Here is a 14,833-nt window from a genome sequence, read left to right on the forward strand (position 1 = left end):
AGCAGGTTCCCTGGACGCTTCCACCACGGAGAACTTTAGTTGATCTTTGAAGAACTCCATCAGCAGGCATGGGAACATCACCTCCCGACGAGCACGACTCCTCCAACTTCAACTCCGTGACCACCTGAAGGGGATCTAAGGACAACGCCTGGCGGAACGAGGAAATGTTAGCCAGAACTCCCAGATCGGTCCCAGAACCACAAGGACTTCCAAGCAAAATCCCCAAATCCTCTGAGAAGAAAAAGGCACAATGTGGAATCTGGGCAAAGGCCCGTTTCATTAGCATCCCAGAATGCATAAAAAGGGCTGCGCCGCGCACATATATATCCCATTCTGCCACACAGACTCCATTGTTTCTCCTCTGTGGGCAAGTGTATCATTATTATTCTAAAAATGAACAAAGCAGCAAAAAAAATGGCAAATATCCCAGGCCACCAACCACAGCCAAGCTAAATATTTAGGCGGCAGTCGCCGTCGACAAGACTGTCGTACATGGAAGGACAAACAAATAGTGTTGCCAGAGAAATAATAGCTGTCCTTCAAGGATGTATCCCAATGAAAAATAAAGCACATAATAAGAACGTTATCTTCATCAGCAAACTATGTTTAGAAAAATAAACTCAGGAAAAATGGGTCAAGTTAGTCATCGACTAAAGAATGCTCTTTTGAGTTTAAGTCCCATTACGCTGTTTGAAGGCACTCTGAAAAGGTTTCGCATTTAATTTCCACAGAGAATTTCAGCTTGAATCTGTAACCTTAAGGAAAGCTGCATTCTGTTATTATTTCATTTATATTCAACCATCATTCAATCATGATGTTGGCAAACTCTTGCACCATGCTTTACAAACAATAACACACATATTATTATTCAAATCAGCCGCTTTCTCATATATTTGCAGTTATTGTCTTAAGATTAGTCATTTCATGTTACAGCTCGTAGCTCACAAAACTTGTAAACAGGTTAGATACATAGGCTACGGGCTACAAAAACTAATTTGAGCATTCTTTGCATGTCGCAATGCAACGCTTTAATAATTGATGAGGAAATATTTCATTTTGTCACCATGAAGATGAATTGCATTGTAAAAATAACAGAATTCGTTACTCATGGTATTATGTGCATAACTAATGTTATGTAAAAATGGCTCTAAATGGCAGAAATGCCTTCCGTGGGCCATTCATTATGCTTTATGATGCGCATTAGGATCAGTTTTATGTGCCAGTGAAACATGGTAACCAGAGGAATGATGCATTATAATACTTTCCTATTAATAGTAACAGCTTTAAAGAGTATAATGCATTGAGATCAATACTTAATCTGATGTCTCATGTGTTATTTATATTATATTATGATTTGTAATTCAGAACACTCCTTAAAATGCATTTTAACTGAGATTGCGAAACATATAATGTGTCGTATATATATATAAAAAAAAAACAAAAAAAAACACAATGCATAAAGAACACTATTTTGATGCATTACATATGCAGGTTTCCATGTATATATGAATATGTATATGAGACAAGAACAGATCGTGTTGTTGCACACAGGTGTGTTGTGTGGTCTGATGGATGGTGTGCAAGATCTCGCTGATGTCTCCAGCCATCATTTCCCACTTCAGGGGAAAACACACACACACACACACACACACACACACACCCCCCAAATCACTCTTAATCAATTATGTATGCAGAGCCAACCCTTAACATTCCAGCACAAAGAACACATTAGTGGAGAGTTTGAGGAGACATGGAAAATATCTCCCTTGGCCGCTTCATTTGATCGCTTTATCACTAAAACATATGAGGTTATCAAAACCTCATCAAGAGCGCCATATTTTAACTGCAATATTTTATCTGGACCTTCCGCAAGAATGGAATTCCTTCGAAACTTGCAAGCTTCTTTGATGGGAAAGAAAATTCCTTACAACCCTTTTCTGGAGATGTAACAATTTCATATGATGTATAGAGATCACCAACAAAAATGACACCAATTACAAAATACCATTCAAAAGGTTTGGAGGCACTTAAATAGTGATGAAAGCCAAAATATTTAATGTCACAGATTAATATTTACTGAGTAATCCACTATTTTGTAGATTTGGAGCCAAATTAGATACTTAATTAATTAATACTTCTTGAGTTACAGACATGCAAACATGAGGCAAAAAACACAAGAAGTGCTTTTTGCCATTTTTGAACTGTCACTGTTGGCATGTAATGAAACAAAAGATTGATAAACTCAACAGATTTTACTAGTAGACCTACCAATCTCTGTGTGAAAATAAAATAATGATGCTGCCATCTTTCTAAAGTCAATTTTACACCCCTCCAATCTCAGTTTAAAATGGTCATTTTGTCCCCCTCTACAAAACAGTGGATTACTCAGTAAATATACATCTGTGACAATTAATATTTTGGCTTTAATCACTATTTATGTTTGTCTTTCTACAGAGAAAATATTAATAAAATCAAAAATTTGAGCCGGGGAAGTTTCTGAAACTTGGTTGATTTGACACGAAATGACCCATTTACATGTTAAAATGAAAGAAATCTCAAATTTTCAATGTGATCTCAGATTTTTGGCTCCCACTAAATAGATAATTTTCATATTACAGACAGCTTGGTGTGTTTCGTGTCACAGCCAAACCACTGGAAGCTAGACATGCTGAATACAATTACACCACTAAAATCATACAGAGATGAATACAGATGCCTCTTTGCATATAAAGTGAATCCCCCGAGTTGTGACAGCGCTCATATTACTGCGGTGAGGAACAGTAGACACTTTGACCCTGCGTCTCATTTAGATGTGGTCCAGGTCACATCAGCGACCGGTCCTCTCAAAATAATCATCATCTCACAAGCGGTTGACATAATGAACTGTGACAATGCCCTGCTCGCACCTAGTCTGACTGTAAAAACGTTTTATTACGTAGGATATTCTCTTACGGATCACTGAAACTTTTTAATAAAAGGAAATCAGACAAGAAGGACAAAAGGGCTGTGAGAGACAGAGACCACACTGGATCACTCCAGCCATGGCTATAATTAAATTATACAGTCACTGCATGCTTCAGAGGCTCAGCGCTTCAGGGTAATTATCACATACTAAAACTAAAAACTATTTTTAAATGTAAAACTATGTTTAAAACATACATTTTCTGCAGTTATTATGTGTACAGTATGCACATTTTTGATATGCATGGAATGCCTGGATGAACTACTACAAAATTTGGAGTATACAACAAACAACAAAGCACAGTCTGGGAGAAAACTGTATCCCACAATTCAATGCTTGGTAGTCCATTTCCAATGAACAAACAGAAAATAACTTCAGCCTTGATTATGACTGATTGTTTGATCTCTACATTTCTCATACTTAAATTAATAATATTATATATATATATATATATATATATTTTTTTTTTTTATATTTATATAATTATATTATGTTATTATATAATTATATAGCAATTATATAATATATACAATTATATAATTATATGTATAAAATTATTAATTATTACTTTATTATTAATTAATAATTTAATTGTAATTAATATATAAAATTTATTTTAAAATATTATTTATTGATCAACTACAAAAACTGAATTTGAAATAAAATAAATATAATAGAAATTTAAAAATAATAATATATTATTTCTTATTGATTAACTACAAGACTAAATTTATTATGAATAAAATTACATATATATATATATAAACATTTATTAAAAAAAATAATATATTACTTCTTATTGATTAACTACAAGACTAATAGAAAAAAAAAAAATATATATATATATATATACAATCAGGGAATGCATGAACTGATTAAATGCACACCTTGAATGCAAGTCCCTCTGGATAACAGCGTCTTCCAAATTTTTAACGTTTATGCATTTAAAATAAAAATGTGTCCTTGATATAAAAGCTGAATGGAGACTAAAAGAATCTACTCTGAAATTTAAACCTGAAAATACTATTAAAAATAAAAACAAAAAAAGACAACACTACAATAACCTTGCCATCGCATATCTGATGCTTGGAGGAATCTCTCACAGATTATGCGTTTGAAATTACATGACTCCCTCAAAATATTCAGCCGCATTTCAATAAAGACGAGATGGAAAGATTGCCCACAGTAAAAATGTTTTTTTTTTTTTTTCTGTATCTGAGGAGAATAATTCATCTTGTGGTTTACTCCAAAAAAAAACCACAAAGAAGGGTGTCCACAAAGACGAAGAGAGACTGTGTTTGTGGTATGTGTCTAGCGCCCTCTAGTGGAGAAACACAGAGTGACACATTTACTGTGGGCAAGTTCAACTTATTTAGAATATTAGAGGACATGTGCTTGATTCAATAAGCATATATCTATCTGACAGATATTACTGAAAAAAGGTGTCTTGAGAAATCACAGCAGCACTAGCCTCTCTAATCAACAGAAAGAGTAAGGAGAGCGCTCTGGTCTGCCCGATCAGAAACCATCTTTGCATGAGAGAGGTGAGCTTTCCCGTGATATTATATAACTCCTTGTGTTTGCGTCTGTTTTGGGTAGGTTTTAGTTTTGTGTCCTAGTTTTCAGTTAATTTCTATGGTTTCGACCTGATTTGATTATCAGTTGCACCTGTCTTTCATTTTGTTAACTGGTTTTGTGTTTTTAGGCTCTTTGTTTCTTCCGGTTCATTGTCTGTTCTCATTGGATATTGTTTGGTTTTTCTAGTATTCTGTTATTTTGAGTTTTTCCACCGCTGCTGCAGCCACATGCTGACAGTGCGGTTGATTATATGGGAAATGGTTCAAACTTCACTGAGGAGGGAGTAGAAAAACAAATATCTAAACTTATGCATCTGCCCCAAAAATGTGATCTAATCTTCATCTAACAACATCAATCATTTGGACACTCAGTCCATTTTAATCACAGCCAACTAAATTTCCAACTTCATGATGAATTTTGTTTCATTGGTGCTATAATGGTAAAGATCATCAGGATCTTATGGAAACTTGTTTACATGAGAGAATAAACAAAATAAAGGTAATTGTGACTTTTTAGCTCACAATTCTGACTTTTTCCCCTACAACTGTGAGTTTGTATCACAATTCTGAGAAATAAAGTCAGAACTGTAAGATATAAACTCGGAAATACGAGTTATAATGTCCAAACTGCAAGATGTAAACATGCGATTCACAGGAAAAAAAGTCAAAATTGCGATTAAAAAAATAATAATTGTGAGATAAAAAGTCACAATTACCATTTTGTTTTTTATTTGGTGACAGAAACAAGCTTTCAAATGATCTTGCATGAATAATTCACAAAAACAAAACAAAAGTTTCTGGAGGACAAACAAAGCTTTATAAATCAGGGGATTCCAACCCAAAAACTTCACTGGAACTGCAAACCACGTGTAATTCTGCCAGGAAATTCGGCAGCATCTGTCTATGATTACATTTCACCAAAAAATGATTATAGGTCATTCAACCTGACTATAATATTTAACATGAGTGATTTTCATGTCTGAAAGGGCCAAGTCAAAGTCCTGACCTCTGTGATGAGATTGAAACAGCAAATTCTACACAAACAAACCATCTGTACTTCAACATTACAGTACAACATCTGTATACGATCCTCCGTTTGCCTCAACACATTTTAAGTCTTGAATGTCTATCATAAATGTATGTTCACTGAATCCTTTGGCACTGAACTAATTTTAGGATTCTGATAAGCACTTGTTTTTGCTTTATTTTCCAAAAAAAATCTTAAAATAATAAGCAAACTTTTGCAATTATGTTCTCATACAAAGTTCATTAGCTCAATTTCAACCGTTTGTTCGAACTTCGAATGCGAATTGTCATAAACAAGCAGCGGTTTGTTTGAAAATCTCACAGCTGATTAAAGTTACCGCTGACTCGCTCTCGCCTCAAATACTAATGAGGCGTCTGAATGTTCCCTGCAGAGAACTATTAAAGAGGACATCTTCAGCACTTGTGTTGTGTGGCACCATATGTTTTTCTGTGATGTCCACTTAAAATGATTCTTGCATCAAAAATAATCAAATAGTTATAATTTACTTTTATTACTTGTGTGTGTAGCATCACAAGCATCACTGGGAATTCTCAACCCTGTTAGAATATATTGATGATCTCCAAATCATAAGCAACTACAATACGGCCAACCTTTACTGATCTGAGGCAGATAAAAACAAGGTATCATGACAAACACAAGGGCTTTTCACACTTGACATGGTTAACCCTATGTCATTCTAACCCCGGTTAAATGGAATCCTGGGTTATCTTGCTTCATGCTTTATATTACTCATAATTTACCCGGGCTTGACAATTAATCCTGGGTATTCACAAGCTGACGTTTCACGTTGCACATTCCTAAACCCTGGGTTAACCCTGGAAACAGACTCTTTTTCACTCAAATTGTCGTGTTTTCTGTCAGCATTTGATATTTTTCCTCTCAAATGCTGATTTTACTGTTTATATACAATGCGCAGTGTTTCCAGTGACTGTCCAAAGCAGGCAAATATGAGAACGCGATGCGGGGTTAACACTGCAAATGTGGTGCTCCGGAGCAGGGTTTCATAACCCCGGGTAAAAAGAGGTGCTAACCCTGCTTCTAAATTACAAGTGTGAAATGTTCCTTTACCCGGGGTTAAAAGTGGTGTTTAGAACAACGATAACCCGGGGTTAAGTGTAGTGTGAAAAGCCCTACAGAGTATGAGTAGTAGACGACAAACTGCCAGCTGTATGTACACGTGTATACACACACACACTAACTCGTGCACACGCTCCTCTCATTCACTCACACTCGTGCACGCACACACTCGCACAAGCATTCGCGCCCTCGCACACTCACACTCTCGCACTCAAACACGCACACTCGCTCACACTAAAATTCTCGCACTCACACTCGTGCACTCGCTCGCACTCTCACACACACTAGCATTCTCGCACTCACACTCTCACTCGCGTGCTCACACTCAAACGCGCACACTAGCATTTGCCCCCCGCCCTCACACTCACACTCTCGCAAACACACTCAAACGCGCACACACTTGTGCACACTCACACACTCGCAAGCATTCGCTCGCTCGCGCACTCTCGCTCGCTCTCACTCACTCTCTCACTCACTCTCTCACTCTCTCTCACTCTCTCTCACTCTCTCTCACTCTCTCTCACTCACTCTCACTTACTCGCTCACTCACTCACTCACTCACTCTCACTCTCGCACTCTCACTCTCACTCACTCACTCTCTCGCTCACTCTCGCACTCTCACTCTCGCACTCTCACTCACTCACTCTCTCGCTCACTCTCGCACTCTCACTCTCGCACTCTCACTCACTCACTCTCTCGCTCACTCTCGCACTCTCACTCTCGCACTCTCACTCTCGCACTCTCACTCTCTCACTCTCGCACTCTCACTCTCGCACTCTCACTCTCACTCACTCACTCTCACTCACTCGCACTCACTCGCACTCACTCGCACTCACTCGCACTCACTCACTCACTCTCGCTCGCTCGCTCACTCGTTAGTACTTTTATTCAGCAAAGATGCACTAAATTGATCAAAAGTGAAAGTATAACAAATGTCACGTCAGCACATGTTGTAGGCACCAAAAATATGAACTCCCAGGAATTCAGACTGAGATGGAAACGTGTTGGATCAGCTAATTCCAAACTGAGTCTGACACCACAAGTCCACATATGGTAGTCATTGTCTAGCTGTGTTGTGCTCCGGACACGTCGAGCTACAGCACTGAAGCGAGACAAGCCCAATCATTTCCTGTTCCCAAGAATCTTTCAGTAACCAGTGTCTGTCTCTCACCTGTCATTGAATTCTCGGATGTGCTCAGCTGTTCCCTCAGTTTGTCCACGTCATCCGGATGGACCTGCTCAAAGAGCGTGCTGCCAAACCACTCGGACTGTGGCTGGTTCAGAACGGGAGTGACAGAATCCGACACGTAGATAACTCGACCCGTCTCAGCCGCCACCACGAACAAGAAGCCGTCTGCCGCCTCCAGAATCAAGTGCTTCAGTTCCTGTGACAGTAAATAGAGTTTTAAATGATGTCTATAGGACTTTCAAAAGACATATATGCCCGGTTTCACAGACAATAGTCCCAGACTAAGCCGTTTTAAATGAAAGCAACTTGCACTGACATATCTTAAAATATGTCAGTGTCATTGTTTTGTCTCAGGATGCACAACAGTGATATTTTTTCTAAGGCACGTTTATAAAAGCTACTTAAAGGGATAGTTCACCCAAAAAAAATGAAAATTATGCCATGATTTACTCACCTTCAAGCCATCCTAGGTGTATATGACTATCTTTTTTCAGACAAACACAATCTGATTTATATTAAAAATATCCTGGCTCTTCCAAGCTTTATAATGGGAGTGAATGGGGCTCACAATTTTGAAGCCCAAAAAAGCACATCCATCATCATAAAAGTAATCCATATGACTCCAGGGGGTTAATAAAGGCCTTCTGAAGCGAAGCGATGGTTTTTTTTTTAAAAGAAAAATCTCCTCTTTATCGATGCGTACGGCCGTCTGCATGAACCTAGTTATTATAGTTAATAAAGTTTTAAATATGGATATTTTTCTTACAAAAACCCATCGCTTCGCTTCAGAAGGCCTTTATTAACCCCCTTAGAGTCTTATGGATTACTTTTATGATGGATGGACGCATTTTCTGGGCTTCCAAATCTCGACCCCCATTCACTATCATTATAAAGCTTGGAAGAGCACCCTAAAATGAATTTTCATTTTAGGGTGAACTAACCCTTTAAATGTCCTAATTGAACTAAAGCCTAATCCTGGCTTAATGTAAGCCCTGTCTGTGAAACCAGGCCATATAATATCTATACTGTCTGAATTTTCCTATTCAAACTGTGTTTTTGTTGCATACTTTGTATATATTTGGGTCTATGCAGTTCATGGTACTATTTAGTTTATTGAATATTTTGACAAAATCTAAAACAAAAATTTGCCTGTGTGTTTTTTTTGTTGTTGAGTATATTTGATACATCAGGCTTTTATGGCTCATATAGTATGATAAAGTAATAATATGAAGCTCAAACCTGAAAAGGAAAAAGCACCAATTCAGTGGCCCAAACTGAGCAAAAATATGCAATTTGGTGCTTATGTTGTTATTTATATGGCCATAAAGATGAAATTCGGTCAGCTTGTAATGTAAATCAATGAGATCTTTATAACAGTACAGCAGAATACTTACATAAAATACATAGAAATATCACTTGCAATGCAATGATGAATGAGATGAACAAATGAACATTCCTCAACAGCCTAATGATCATATTTCATACTTACATTATTACATGATTTTTCTAAGAATGATATATGGACGATAAGTTGCTTTAATCCAGTAAGTGTTCATCTTGAAATATTACTAACAAGATAAAATGATATTCTTCCGTTTACTTTATAAAAATCGTGTATCACAAGCTGAAGTTGGAGACGTTTTTACAATTATATTGAAAGGCCTATAAACTATCATCAGTCAGACGACAGACGACATATTAGATTGTGTACAACAGTTTTTTCAGCAAATGTGTGTATCAAATATGATACAACACGCTTTATAGGGTGCTAATGTTGTATTTTAAGACCTTTTGTCCTGTGTTGAGTGTTTAACGTAACTGATCAAACCCAGTTGAGATACGCTGATGTCTATCAAAAGCTTCACCATACGTCACCTGTTCAGTCAGGAAGGAGGGTTTGTAAGCGCCATCAGTCGACGTGTTCCCCGTTCCCCTCATGGACTTCATGTGTGAGACGGCCATGCGCAGGATGGTGAGCTTGTCTGGCTTCCTCGCTAGAGCGCTGCAGGTGGGCACCATGTCCGACAGCTCTGTGATGTACTGGGTCATCTTGTTACGCCGGCGGCGCTCGATCTCACTGTGGTTCTCTCTGGATGGACAGAGGAACAATACTGCCATCATTAGCATGTAATGAGAGACGCACAGCATTTTCACAACTACGCTTGGACCATAGGATCAAAACAAGTTCAAGAGAACAGCATTTATCTGAAATAAAAAGCTTTTGTAACATTATACACTACCGTTCAAAGGTTTGGGGTCAGTATGATTTTGAAGAAATTAATACTTTTATTCAGCAAGGATGCATTAAATTGATCAAAAGTGCCAGTATATAAACAGTTATTTTAAATTGTAATAATATTTCACAATATTACTGTTTTTGTTGTTGTTTTTCTGTATTTTTAATCAAATAAATGCAATCGTGGTGAGCAGAAGACTTTTCAAACTAAATTTTTTACATATTTTATTTTTTTTAAATTTTACATAAGATAAAATTTTATAATATATATATATATATATATATATATATATATTAAGTATAACAAAAATAATTTCTGTTCTTATTTAATATATTATTTCTTGTTACCTAATGTTAATAGAAAATATTATAATAATAAATATATACAATTATATTTTTTAAATATATTTTAAAATTATGTACTACATATAACAGCACTACAACATAAATCACTTAAAAAAAAATTATTATTTTATTTATGATTTATTTTTTCTTCAGCTTGATTTTACTTTAAAAAAAATCTTGTTTCTTCAACAGCTCTAGTTTATATTTTTACATTATTTTATATTTCATATTTTTGCATTTTATATTAAGCATTTTGTGTGTGTGTGTGTGTGTGTGTGTGTGGTATTTTTAAGATCCTTCTTTCACTTTTATGAAATTTACCTAATTGTCACCTACTTATGGCTGCCCTCACATACTTAAACGCATTCAACGTTGACCTTGATGGATAAATAAATAATTATGAATTATTGTAAAGGAGGCATTCAGGACTCTTTACTTTCAATATACAGAAATACATTTATTTGGCTTGTGCTTTCTTATCAAACTTACATAGAAGTTCCTTGGACCGATCTACTGCGACACTTCTACTTCAACCGAAACATTCAGTTAAAAAAGTGCCAGAGAGGATAATTTAAGACTTTTTTACTTCATTCTCATGATTTAGCAGAGACTTTGGTAATAAACTGAACGCTGACAGATGCGAACCAATCTTCAGAAGCCGGGGCGCTGTATGAGTCCACGGAGTGCAATGGCTCAAAACAACGCGACAATTTCAGATGAAAGTGTCAGCGGAGGATAATTAAATATCCATTTAACATCAGGTCTAGACTGAGACGCTCGCTTGTGAGGCCAAGGTGAGAGAGTGAGGTTGGTCCTGACAGCAGGGGTCTGATTTCTAGCTATCCTGAGGGAACTTCCCTGAGACAGCCCTACCTGGCATAGCGCTCCTTATCACCAGGAATTTGATCATCGTCATACCTGACAGGGAGAGAGAAAGATTCAAATAAATAAATGAGCCTGAAAATGTCTTTAAATGCTACTTTTTTCTTTTTTTTTTAAACACTTTATGATTGTGGCTAAAATGAAATGATTATGAACTGTATTTATTAATGTTGAATGGCTTGACTTACAGATAGTGTGTGAATATGGTAATATAATAATGGACTGAGAGCACTGGATAATGAAAAACTAAACAAAAAAACAAACTCAACAATCTGAGGTGTCTGTATCCCAGAATATAAACTCACTCTTGCCTAAATTGCTTCATAAAGTATTATTTTAGTATCATTGAGAGACTATTACAGTATATACAGTACCGGGGAAAAGTTTGGACACATTACGGTCTCTTCTGCTCAATCAAGGCTGCATTTATTTCTTCAAAAATACAGAAAAAAAACAATAAAATTGTGAAAAATTATTGCTATTTAAAATTATTTATTGTAATATGCTTTTAAAATGTAATTTATTCCTGTGATCAAAGCTGAATTTTCATCATCAGTACAGTCTTCAGTGTCACATGATCCTTCAGAAATCATTCTGATATGATGATTTGATATCAATGTTGGAAACAGTTGTGCTGCTTTTTTTTTTTTTTTGCAATCTGTGATACTTTTTTCAGGATTTATTTATGAATAAAAAGTTAAAAATAACAGCATTTATTCAAAATAGTAATCTTTTCTAACAATATAAGTATTTACTATAACTTTTTTATCAATTTAGCACATCCTTGCTGAATAAAAGTATTAATTCCTTAAAAAAAAGTTAAGGAAAAAAAATTACTGACCCCAAACTTTTGAACGGTTATCTATATTTATATAATAATAGTCTATTATCTATATTATATAATAGTAATAGCTAATGAAAATTCAGCTATTGCATCACAGAAATAAATTATATTTTAAAGTATATAAAAATAGGAAACCAGTATTTTAAAGTGTAATAATATTTCACAATATTACAATTTTTTCTGTATTTTTGATCAAATAAACGCAGCCTTGGTGAGCAGAAGAGACTTCTTTCAAAAAAATAGTTCAATTAAAAATAGTAATTTGTGTCCAAACTAACTATATATATTAGTTTTATTTTTGTATTTTCCCTAGTTAGTTTTAGTATATATATGTTTGTCATTTTTATATCTATATATATCTATCTATATATATCTATATCTATATATATCTATATCTATCTATATATATCTATCTATATATATCTATATCTATCTATATATATCTATCTATATATGTGTGTGTGTGTGTGTGTGTGTGTGAATTTTATTTTTTTTATTTTATTTTAGTATATCAGTATTAAGAGTATTTATACATAATATATAAAATGAGAAATGTTGCCTTGGTAACTACCTAAAATAAAATAAAATAAGTTTTATTTTATACATTTTATTTTATTTTAGTTAACACTATAATAACCCTGCTTCAGTCACAGAAATGTCTAAACGTCATTGCATTAAATACAAAAAAAAAAAAAAAAAAAAAAGGGTCAAAGCTAGTCTACAGAAAATATTTTGGCGCCACTATATTTAAGAAATTTGAAAAATGAAAGAGATAAAAATGTCTACATTTCATACAACACAACTAAAGGCCTATTTATCAATATAGCCATTGTATAATGGCTAAGTGAAATAGTTCACTCTAGTAGAAGTTCAAAATGAAAATTGTCATCATTTATCCTCGTGTCTTCATACCCTCATCACCCTCATGTTGTTCCAAACCTGTGTTCTGCGGTTTTGATTTGATGATATGTTCTAGCTCATTGACAACATAAATTTCACTCTAGAAATATAGTGCACATGTGGGACTGACTTTTATGCATTGTTTTGGTCCTTTAAATTCTTCAATTGCACACACACACACACACACACACACACACACACACAAAACGCATATGGATTTGGAACAACATGAAGGTAAAGTTTTAGCAAATAATGACAGCATTTTATTTTATTTTTTTTAGTGAGCAATTCCTCTAAGTGGGAGATTGCTGCAGTGTTCCCCGTGTCTCCAGCAGGGGTCAGTGTCTCCATTCCAATACTACAGCTAACAGTGAAGCGTCTTTACCGTCAGTCGCAGCGCAACTATGGATACAGCTCCTTTAAAACAACATGAACTGAAAGGAAACCATAAGTTGAGGGCAACAAAACATGAGAGATGTCTTGAAATGGCACAAACTCTGTGGCACAGCTGAAAGACATGGTCAAACAACAGAAAATATAAAAGAAAGGACATGGTGCATGGGCTAACTCGTTTGTGTAAAAGCTGGTAAACGTGTGAAAAGTTTACCTTGAAAATTTGCTGGGTCCCTCTCCGTCCTCGTCATCAAAGTCCATCCTAAAACAAAAAACATGGTTTGAATTGGTATATATAACTTTTGTATAGCAGGCTGATTTTGTGATATACATCCATCCATCCTAGTACAAAAAATGAAATGTAAATGAATAAAAGAAAATATATGCAGCTGATGCAACAGAAAAACGGCTTCATAGACTTTAAGTAAATCAAACAATAGAACAGAGAAGCTAATCAAACAAATACATGTTAGTGCACAAATAATTTTAGATTCAGACTACACTGATGCACATACTACAGTTAATAACTAAAACACTGAGCAGTAGTTTGCATGATTTATTCATGCTGTGGTGCAATCTGGGAACTGTAGTCCTGCCTCCAGCAACACGGAAGTGACTTAAACTGCAATTCATCGACTGGCCGCTAGAGACAGGCTCTAAAAGGGAGTCAATCCCATGTTAAAATGCTCAATATTACAGCAGAATAAGAAAACAAGTTTTCAGCCTGGTACAAATTGTGTTTTTGGTCTATACAGCTAATTTAATTAATCCTTCAGGACAACTGTGAGGGGCTGAATTTTTTTTTTTATAACTCATCCGTTTAAATTATATTAAGCCTTAAAATTCTGCATAATTAAGGGCGTGGCCACTTGAGTGACAGGTGGATTGCTGCTGCACCTCAGCTAATTCCAGCCGCTGAACTTGGCATTGTTGTTGGATCGTCTTGGCATTGGCTAAAAGTTTTGTTTATTTGAGATTTACTATGACAATGGTTGGAGAATATGCCTCTCAAGAGAGCACAAAATCTGACAGCACTGCTTGGATATTATAACTAAAACTGCTGCACTATTTTAAAAATATACTCTGGATGTGGGTTCATTTGTTTGTGAGAGTCTAATGTATACAATCGTCTATAGTTTTACAACATAAACGCTGCTCAGATTGCATAATTTAGAGAGCAGATCATTCAGAAGAAATATGATGCAAACAATGGACAATATATCAATATTTCATGGATTTAACGCTTGTGTGGACAAAAAGTGCTGTTGGATGTTTTTCAATGGACACTTATCATGGACGGACTGGATTCATCTTGCGATCGCTATTTCATTACAAAGGGATGAAGTCTGGTTTTGATTTTGCGTGTTGTCATTTGCACAC

The 14,833-nt window shown here is 35.4% G+C and overlaps 1 protein-coding gene across 4 annotated transcripts in view; it reads right to left on the reverse strand.

The window, feature by feature from the left end:
* arnt2 (aryl-hydrocarbon receptor nuclear translocator 2) overlaps positions 1-14,833 on the reverse strand; it is a 93,752-nt gene that overhangs the window by 63,927 nt on the left and 14,992 nt on the right. For 2 of the 4 annotated variants that reach the window (XM_051901735.1, XM_051901734.1), the window contains exons 3-6: positions 13,668-13,715; positions 11,308-11,352; positions 9,729-9,942; positions 7,836-8,049 (exon numbers count right to left, since the gene is read on the reverse strand). In XM_051901735.1, the coding sequence (XP_051757695.1) occupies positions 7,836-8,049; positions 9,729-9,942; positions 11,308-11,352; positions 13,668-13,715 (521 nt within the window). The remainder of the gene's footprint in view (positions 1-7,835; positions 8,050-9,728; positions 9,943-11,307; positions 11,353-13,667; positions 13,716-14,833) is intronic. The other 2 variants (XM_051901737.1, XM_051901736.1) reach the window with 1 other exon arrangement.

This window comes from Ctenopharyngodon idella, chromosome 7 (assembly GCF_019924925.1).
Source record: "Ctenopharyngodon idella isolate HZGC_01 chromosome 7, HZGC01, whole genome shotgun sequence".
Lineage (NCBI taxonomy): Eukaryota > Metazoa > Chordata > Actinopteri > Cypriniformes > Xenocyprididae > Ctenopharyngodon > Ctenopharyngodon idella.